The sequence below is a fragment of the Scatophagus argus genome, chromosome 5, assembly GCF_020382885.2.
Source record: "Scatophagus argus isolate fScaArg1 chromosome 5, fScaArg1.pri, whole genome shotgun sequence".
Lineage (NCBI taxonomy): Eukaryota > Metazoa > Chordata > Actinopteri > Scatophagidae > Scatophagus > Scatophagus argus.
The window spans coordinates 17,593,079-17,602,813 of record NC_058497.1 but is presented as its reverse complement, the minus strand read 5'-3'; the positions used below and the strand labels follow the sequence as shown (position 1 = coordinate 17,602,813).

General features: G+C 41.3%; 2 protein-coding genes across 2 annotated transcripts; both read right to left on the bottom strand.

Moving 5' to 3' along the window:
• Nucleotides 1–607: 607 nt before the first annotated feature.
• On the bottom strand, nucleotides 608–5,910 carry LOC124059176 (extracellular calcium-sensing receptor-like). The gene is made up of 7 exons (XM_046388999.1): nucleotides 5,505–5,910; nucleotides 5,116–5,405; nucleotides 4,379–4,674; nucleotides 3,062–3,267; nucleotides 2,742–2,963; nucleotides 1,845–1,968; nucleotides 608–1,766 (listed from the first exon to the last, which is right to left on the bottom strand). The coding sequence occupies exons 1-7, from the start codon at nucleotides 5,763–5,765 to the stop codon at nucleotides 868–870; spliced, it is 2,298 nt and encodes a 765-aa protein (XP_046244955.1). The 5' UTR covers nucleotides 5,766–5,910; the 3' UTR covers nucleotides 608–867.
• A 1,364-nt stretch (nucleotides 5,911–7,274) lies between these two features.
• Nucleotides 7,275–9,523, bottom strand: LOC124059378 (extracellular calcium-sensing receptor-like; the record flags this gene model as incomplete). The annotated part of the gene is made up of 4 exons (XM_046389322.1): nucleotides 7,275–8,327; nucleotides 8,407–8,530; nucleotides 9,004–9,225; nucleotides 9,344–9,523. Coding segments are annotated over 4 exons (1,425 nt in total), but the record flags the coding sequence as incomplete, so codon positions are not given.
• Between the last annotated feature and the right edge of the window lie 212 nt (nucleotides 9,524–9,735).

Sequence of the window (9,735 nt, the reverse complement as noted above, 5' to 3'; positions counted from 1 at the left end):
GGTGGTGTAGTTATTCTCCTCTGTTTGTCTGTAGTGGTGTATAGGAAAAACACCTGCAATAACGTAGTCTCCATCCATTGAGAATGCAGACAGACGACTGGTACCCTGAAGCTTACATTTCACAGATGAGGCCTCAGTGCTGACCCCAGCACCACTCCTATCCTCTGTAAGCCCAGCCCTTTGTTTCACAGCATCTCCAGAATCATTCAGTGTAAGAGCTGAGTTCAGCTCACACAAACCCAGAGACAAAATCAGACCAATGAAGAGAGCTGAGATTTCCATCCCTCAAGGGTGTGTATCTGAGCATACTGTATGTGTTTTCACTGTTTTATATCGAGTCGAAGATCAAAGTTTCCCTCCCTCTACTGCACATCATCTTTCTACACATCAGAGAAGATGCCCTTACTTTGTGGTAGTTGATGAACTCTTGTCCTTTTCTTTGCTGTGTCTCTGACCCTGCATATTTCAGTTATTTCATTATAAACACATCTTCCTCTTTTTTGTCCTCCTTCACTTAAATGTTTATTAAATTAACAGATGCACTCCTTTAATAGGTTGTGAAGTGCTGCTCCATTCTGTCTTAAATGAATCACAAAATTTATTGCTTGATTTGATATGTTTTTAATAAATTTCCAAATGGTCATTGCTTTCGTTCTGGATGCAGACATTATTGAACAATATAATTTTTTGTAAAAGAGAGAGGCTAGTATTTAAGGATATCCAAACTTGATAATTATAGAATATTTAAGTGTGCATCGTGGGAATACTTACAACTAGGTGACAAACACAGTGAATGTCTGCAACATGTACTCTACACCGATATTTTATGATGTATCGTCACTGTTTCAAAATCTCAAATGTCTTCTGTTATTTTTTGTTCATTAAATGTTTCTTTGTGTTCTTCTCTGGCTTCAACAATATGATGAAACACTTTGGAGCAAATATACACAGAATTAATCCAAAACTGGAGGCCAGAATGGCAAATATCTCCACAGCCACAGTAAATTTCCCAGGAGAGCTGACATACGCTGGGATAAAGGTGATCCACACTGCACAGAATATCAACATGCTGAAGGTGATAAATTTGGCTTCATTAAAACTATCAGGTAGTTTGCGGGCTAAGACAGCTAACACTAAGCAAAAGGCAGCCAGCAGGCCGATGTACCCGAGCACAACCCAGAACCCAATATCTGAGCCCAATGCACACTCCAGGATGATCCTCTCTTTGTATGTGGTCAGGTTTTTCATAGGAAAAGGGGGACTAAGAGCCAACCAAATGGTACATATTAAAACTTGAACAAATGTAAAAGACAGCACAGTCATTCTTTGCTGTGGAGGACCAAACCATTTCATGACGTTACTACCTGGGAGTGTAGCTTTGAAGGCCATCAACACAACTATTGTTTTCCCAAGAACACAAGAGATGCAGAGGACGAAGGTGATCCCAAATGCTGTGTGGCGCAGCATGCAGGACCAATCAGTGGGTGCTCCAATGAAAGTTAATGAACATAAGAAACAGAGAGTCAGGGAGAAGAGCAGCAGGAAGCTCAGCTCTGAGTTGTTGGCCCTGACAATCGGGGATGTCCTGTGACGAAAGAACACAGCCGCTGTTATAATGGCAAGACAGGCACCAGCAACTGAGAATGCAGCCAGGATGATTCCTAGGACCTCGTCAAAGGACAGAAACTCTACAGGCTTGGGGAGACAAGAGTCTCTCTCTGCGTTAGGCCAGAACTCCTTGGGGCAAGGGAAACAATCAGGAGAATCTGGAAAAAATAAATCAAAAAGTCTTACAGTAGTCAAATATTTGATGTCATAAATATCCATTAGAAACAAAAAGTTACCTGTAGCATTGCTAATCTCTCCCTCAGGACACAGTATACAATCATAACAGCAGATGGGTTTTCCTTTCTGCAGCACTTTACGAGTTCCTGGAGGACAGCTGTCACTGCACACTGACACAGGGACCTGACAAGGAGATACAAACAAACTCAGAATTCTTGAAATCAATAGATGAATTTTCTTTTCTCAAAAGTGATAGGCCTTTGAAGAAAAACTGATCACAGTAAATTTCAACTCCCACTGCAGTCACTTAAGTGTACTGTGTCTTTCTGATTTGGACTTTGAGCTGGGACCGCTAACACTGAATAGAAACAAGTGCAAAAGTTTCTTTTCCTTGAGGGCAGGGTTAATTGGCTTGATAGATTTGTACCAATTCAGCTGACGTCAGAGTGGCACAGTTGTGTATCACTTGGTCTCATACTGTCTTAACAGTTTGCACTATACAGGCAGGAGGGTGTGATTCAGTCAACGAGTTAGTCGAGTTGAAGACTGGTCCCTGGTCAGTAAACAGAGTGGTTTGTTTCATATGACTGATTCATGACTTGCACACCAGTAGTCTGGATGACACACTGAAAGATGTGATTTTCAGAAAGGCTGAATGGCAAAATCTTATTCTGGTGATTGGACTGACCAGTGCACCTCTTCAACAAATGTGTCATCACATAGATGGCAGTATGTTTATCTGTTATGTCCTCAGCATTTCACCTGCCACTATGTTTTAAATAAGTCCAGTTCACCAACTCAGCTAAGAGCAAACTATTACAAACAAGCTAAAATGAAAGCTGAATGAAAGTATGTATTCTAACTGTTTAACATAGAATCATAAAATTTGTTAAAATTCATTTAAAATTATCTGCTACCCTTCATCAGAGTTGTGTACTTTGCCCATCACTCCTTACTTGTGTTCTGCCTTCCATCCAGGTGAGGTTCCTGTTGATACTGAACTCCTGGCCTGCTGGCAGTGATGCATCATAGAAACCTACTGTCACCAACTCAAGGCTGCCACTTTCACTCTTTTGCCAGTTAACCACCTCATATGTGGCCACAGGATCCCCATTGGCATCAAATGACACATCATAACCATTTTGGGAAAAATTTACTTTCTTCAGCTGAGTGAGAACCTGTGAGGATGAAGGAAAGTAGGACCATTTGACACCAGATTAGGTTTCATATTTTGAAAGCAAGACCACTTGGGTGTTCATTGTACATTTCGACTGACCCGTTTTGACTCGATCCTGGTGATTTTGTCACACTGAGTAGTAGAATTTGTTTCCTGACACACTGAATTATGAATGGCATGTGCTATTGCATAAACAGCCTTGTACACCATGTTAGTGATTCGGAGCTGAGATGTGTCAGTGTACTGGATCTGGAGCGTCTGTATGTCTTCAGATCCATCACACACTCTCTCATCCACGGCTGCATCTGAAAACACACAGAGACAGAAGGTGTTTTTAGCTTTGACAAAGATATAACAAAAGCATTCATTACTGTGTTTATTATTTTTTTCTGTGCTTTCTTTCTGCTTCTTCTTTTATGGATCCTGCCGACAGAAACTCATATATCTCTGCGGGGTTGTTTCATAAAACATGTTTATTTCGCATTATATTTTAATGTAGCATTTTACAAACATGTCCAAATCCATTTTCCTATGAATCTTACTTGTCTCAACTTGTGTCAGGCCTTGTTGTTTTTTTTTAATTTGTTTTAATTTCATTAAAACCTACTCATACTAACATGATGATTATGTGATTAGTAGCAATTTAGAAATTACAAAAACAGTCCATCACTTTTCCAGTATAGTCATCCACTAATTTGACTTTTTATGTGTTTGAAATATAAATAAAATAGCCTCCTTTTATAATGGCCTAAACTATAAGCTAAATATATATTTTTTTTATTAATATGATCTTTCTTTAGCTTTGTGTCTGAACAGTGTGGATATAATGTGTGCTTGTGTTCAACAACTCCAGCCAAAATGTTTAGCAAACCTGAAGCTGAAATAAAACAATAAAGTAAGATTATTCATAGGGGTGGCACGGTGGTGCAGGGGTTTGCACTGTGGCCTCACAGCAAGAGGGTTACTGGTTCAAATTCTCTGTGAAGTTTGTATGTTTTCCCTGTGCCTTCAAGGGTTTCTCCAGAAACTCCAGCTACAGTATTGCCCCTCTGTGTGTACGTGTGTGGTTGTCTGGCTGTGTGTCAGCCCTGTGACTGACGTGACCATTCCAGGGTGAACCCCACCTCTCGCCTGTCGTCAGCTGGGATAGGCTCCAGCCACCACACGACCCTGACGGATGAGTGTTGCAAAAAATGGAAGAATGGACTCTTCATAGAGCTGCAACTTACACCTCATGTCTTTGTTCAATTTCAACTGATTTCCCTTTTGAAACAAATCTGTGCTTAAATCTCAAAGCAGCTGATGACCTTTTAACACAATAAGCTCCACTCAAGCAAACAATCAACACAACAACACAACCCTAAGACCAAATTGTCAGCAACATCAGTGTTAAAACATCAGGAAAATCTGGCTCACTTTTTCTCAGCCTGCAGTTGAATGCCTCCTCCCAGAACTCAGTAAGCACTGGAGACGCAGCCACTTTAGTGGGAGAGAGATCCAGCAAGAATTCTCTCAGACCTGGAATGACAGATCGCTGAATCCCAAATCCAATGGCTCCGGCACAAAAGCTGAACTTCAGCATGTCTCTGTTGGCTACCCAGCCCTCACTGCCGATCCACTGGCGAGGAGGAGAAGGCTCAAGCAACAGCTCCTCCATTAGGATCCTCATTTCTGGAGCTGCCAAAAATGCCACAACAACCATCGCTGTTGACCTGAAGAGATACGATTAAATCATATTACACCAAACAAATATCAAGACTGGTGAAAGAAAGAAAAGAGGCCATGAGATACACTTTTTTGATGTAGTGAATGTACAGTTTTGGTGTCATAGACTCAGTTTCAAGACGATATCTCCATAAAATATGAGCAAAATAAACATAATGAAAGAAATAATACAAAATACCTTTTATTTTATACTTGGCAAAACATTTTGGTTTCATTTTTGGTTAAGTTTTTTGGTATGTTGAATGTGCAGCACTGGCCTATTTTTATGACAGTATTATAATTATCAAGTGAAAAAGTATGATGAAAATGAAATTGACCACCACGATAATTAAACTATTGCTTATCTTTGACGAAACATTTGTTTTTTTTTGGTTAGCAGAAGGTCAGTGTCACACAGGGAAGAAAAACACAATCAGTGATGTAGAAACCTGCGGATGACGTCTGCTACTCTCTGGATCCTGCTGCGTGGGTGGGATCGGTGGATAGATTCAGAGTATTCCACACAGATCCCCTCCTTCTGGGCTGCTTGCAGGAAAGTCGCCATGCCGTTATTGCCATAGTCCGAATCCGAGCGGACAGCACCTATCCAAGTCCAGCCAAAGTGTTTCACCAGCTTGGCCAGCGCGTCAGCCTGGAACTGATCACTCGGGATTGTTCTGAAGAAACTCGGGAACTGCTGCTTATCGGACAGACACGCACAAGTGGCAAAGTGGCTCACCTGAAGGAAAAACAACAGTGTGATTCTTTAATGTAAAAAACAAAAACTCGATGTGATCTATATCAAAAACACATTTTTCCAGAAATTCTAAATATTTACAAGAGGAACGTCAAAGGCCCCGATGACGCGCGACATGCTGATGGATGGCGTGGACCCAGACTCGCCGACGATGGCCATCACCATACCTGAATGTGAGCAATTATCGCTCGTGTAAAACACCGGGTCAATGCCATTTAATAGCTGAAATGCCGCTTGCACCGTTACGGGCACTGTGGCGCACGTGTCGTGGATCTGATAACCGAGTTTGATGCCTGGCAGCAGGTCCGAGCTGTTGTTAATCTCCTCGATGGCAAAGATCATTGCGCGTGAGAAGCGCAGTTCACGGCCCTCAATGCTGCACACAGACACTCATGTCACTGTCCAAATGTCCATGAAATCAGAACAATTCAGAAATCAGATAAACCAAAAATCGAAAAGATGACCTACAATTCATGGTTCGAGACAATAACTGTGTTGCATCTGTGAAACAAACAATTACCATTTATCACACGACCAGAATTAAAACCATAGAATTACATATCAGTGAAAGTGACAGGAATTTTAACAGTTGATTAATAGTAAAAGAGTTAACATTTCCATCAATCTGTTAAAAATAAGACAGATTTTTTTCAAGTTTTCATCACCACATAATATTTAATTATAAGGGCGTCACACAATTTGAAACATTTCTAACCCAAGTCATTCTAAAAATCTTATTCACCATTTCTCCCTCTTACTGACCTCCCTGTGCACCTCAGTGGCTCAGGCATGGTGGTGTAGTTATGTGTGACTGTGTGCATGCTGGTGTGTATTCCGACAACACCTCCGATAACGTAGTCTCCATCCATTGAGAATGCAGGCAGACGACTGGCACCCTGAAGCTTACATTTCACAGATGAGGCCTCAGTGCTGACCCCAGCACCACTCCTATCCTCTGTAAGCCCAGCCCTTTGTTTCAGAGCATCCTCAGAACCATTCAAAGGAAGAGCTGAGTTCAATTTACACAAACCCAGAGACAGAATCAGACCAATAAAGAGAGCTGAGATCTCCATCTCTCCTGTGCCTGTATGTGAGAATACTGTCTGTGTTTTCACTGTTCTATATGCAGTTTCAGAACAAAGTTTCCCTCCCTCTATTGTACGTCAGCTTAACATACATCACAGAGGGAACACCCCTATTCAGCTCTGAACACTTCATCCAGCATCTTTCTATGGAATTTGATATCTTAAATTAATCACAAGATCTATTATTCCATTGAAACGTTTGAAATAATTCATCAAAATGTCACAACAGCACCTCACATTTTTACTATGATGTTAGACTTTATTTCGGACATGGCCCTGTTTTTTGTTGAAAATACAAATTCATGTGTAGGGACATTCAAAGCTTAACTTAGTGAAAATTGTGTTGATTGTGTGCAACATAAACTGATCAGCCACAACATTCAAACCACCTGTTTGATAACTTGTAGGTCCCCCTTGTGCTGCCAAGACATTTTGACCTGTCAGGGGAAGGGACACAGGACCTCTGGGGATATTTTCTGGTCACTGGCATCAAAATGTTGGATCCTTTGGTTCCTGGTTATTGAGAAGGCCCCACCAGGTGGGAGGGTGGATTTGGCCTATTCTGGTGCATTCCACAGATTCTCGATCAGGTTGGGATCTGTGGAATCTGCAGGCTGTTGTTGTAGTCCTTGAAATATTCCTGAACTGTTTTTGACATATGACAGGGTACATCGTTCAGCTGGGGGGAGCCTTCGCCATGGGGGTGTCTATTTGGCCCGCAAAGTTAGGTAGGTAGTGCGTGTTAAAGAACTGCCAGAACTGCCAGAACTGCCAGAACTGGAGGATTCCCAGCAAAACATTGCATTGTAAAAAGATGATTGATGGTATTCACTTCGCCTGTCAGTGGTTTTAATGTTGTGGCTGATCGGTGTATGATATACAACTACATTTCAAGTATCTTAACTGTTGATGTCTCATCTTCAGTTTTTGTTCATTAAATGTTTCTTTGTGTTCTTCTTTGGCTTCAACAATATGATGAAACACTTTGGAGCAAATATACACAGAATTAATCCAAAACTGGAGGCCAGAATGGCAAATATCTCCACAGCCACAGTAAATTTCCCAGGAGAGCTGACATACGCTGGGATAAAGGTGATCCACACTGCACAGAATATCAACATGCTGAAGGTGATAAACTTGGCTTCATTAAAATTATCAGGTAGTTTGCGGGCAAAGACAGCTAACACTAAGCAAAAGGCAGCCAGCAGGCCGATGTACCCGAGCACAACCCAGAACCCAATATCTGAGCCCAATGCACACTCCAGGATGATCCTCTCTTTGTATGTGGTCAGGTTTTTCATTGGAAAAGGGGGACTAAGAACCAACCAAATGGTACATATTAAAACTTGAACAAATGTAAAAGACACCACAGTCATTCTTTGCTGTGGAGGACCAAACCATTTCATGACGTTACTGCCTGGGAGTGTAGCTTTGAAGGCCATCAACACAACTATTGTTTTCCCAAGAACACAAGAGATGCAGAGGACGAAGGTGATCCCAAATGCTGTGTGGCGCAGCATGCAGGACCACTCAGTGGGTGCTCCAATGAAAGTTAATGAACATAAGAAACAGAGAGTCAGGGAGAAGAGCAGCAGGAAGCTCAGCTCAGAGTTGTTGGCCCTGACAATCGGGGATGTCCTGTGATGAAAGAACACAGCCGCTGTTATAATGGCAAGACAGGCACCAGCAACTGAGAATGCAGCCAGGATGATTCCTAGGACCTCGTCAAAGGACAGAAACTCTACAGGTTTAGGGAGACAAGTGTCTCTCTCTGCATTAGGCCAGAACTCCCTGGGGCAAGGGAAACAATCAGGAGAATCTGAAAAACATGAATTAATAAAGGCTTTTAGCAGTAAAATATTTGATGTTGTGGTTATGCTTTAGAGACAAAACATTACCTGTAGCATTGCTAATCTCTCCCTCAGGACACAGTATACAATCATAACAGCAGATGGGTTTTCCTTTCTGCAGCACTTTACGGGTTCCTGGAGGACAGCTGTCACTGCACACTGACACAGGGACCTGCACATAGATACAAACTCACTAAATTTTATGAAGGCTCCTGAATAAAATTAGCTGTTGACTGAGACAATTCAGCTCTTTGTCTTTGTACCAGTAGTGATCGCAGGTAGTAAATTGAGGAAGCAGAGGGTTGAGGACAGAAGACATGACTGGCTCATAATAACTGATGTCTGTTGATTCAGTTGTGTTTTCACAGGCATTTTTATTGATTTTCATTGATATTTTAGAAGCTAATTATTCTACAAACTGGACAAGTAAGTCAGTGTCATTTCAGAATCACATGGTTTTTTATTTTTTAATATATTCCTGCAAAAATACTGCATTGAATTGACATAATAAAGAAAGTGTTAAAATTATTAAAGCAAGAAGTCCAATCATTCAAGCAAGAATTTGACTGCACAACTTTAAATTGTTTTGGAATAATATTTGACAAGGAGTAAAAAAAGTTGTGTACTTTGCCCATTACTCCTTACTTGTGTGCTGCCCTCCATCCAGGTGAGGTTCCTGTTGATACTGAACTCCTGGCCTGCTGGCAGTGATGCATCATAGAAACCTACTGTCACCAACTCAGTGCTGCCACTTTCACTCTTTTGCCAGTTTACCAGCTCATATGTGGCCACAGGATCCCCATTGGCATCAAATGACACGTCATAACCATTTTGGGAAAAATTTACTTTCTTCAGCTGAGTGAGAAGCTGTGAGGATGAAGTAAAGTTAGACAGTGATGGAGAGAAAGGAATATTTCTTTTAATAATTTATATTACCGTGGGGAACAAAGAGCATTGGTGTGTTCGCTTGTTCCTTTTGACTGACCTCTCTGGGCTCGATCCTGGTGATTTTGTCACACTGAGTTGTAGAATTTGTTTCCTGACACACTGAATTATGAATGGCATGTGCTATTGCATAAACAGCCTTGTACACCATGTTAGTGATTCGGAGCTGAGATGTGTCAGTGTATGGACTCTGCAGCGTCTGTATGTCTTCAGATCCATCACACACTCTCTCATCCACGGCTGCAGCTGAAAACACACAGAGACAGAAGAAGGTGTTTTTAGCTTTCACAAAATGTTTGCATTCCAGTGTGCTAAACCTTTCAAGATCTGATCCTCAAATTGCCTGTGAGGTTAAATAAAACAAATTTCATTGCTACTGTGAATTATGTATTTATTCAATTAATTTAATTTTTCCACAGATAAGTTGATCTT

What these genes read in the sequence shown, in the direction of transcription:
- LOC124059176 (XM_046388999.1), bottom strand. Translation starts at nt 5,765, where the DNA reads ATGATCTTTGCCATCGAGGAGATTAACAACAGCTCGGACCTGCTGCCA. An exon ending in GGGCCTTTGACGTTCCTCTT is followed by an intron (nt 5,406 to 5,504) that starts GTAAATATTTAG and finishes TTTTTCCTTCAG; the next exon opens with GTGAGCCACTTTGCCACTTG. An exon ending in GTAGCAGACGTCATCCGCAG is followed by an intron (nt 4,675 to 5,115) that starts GTTTCTACATCA and finishes GTATCTCTTCAG; the next exon opens with GTCAACAGCGATGGTTGTTG.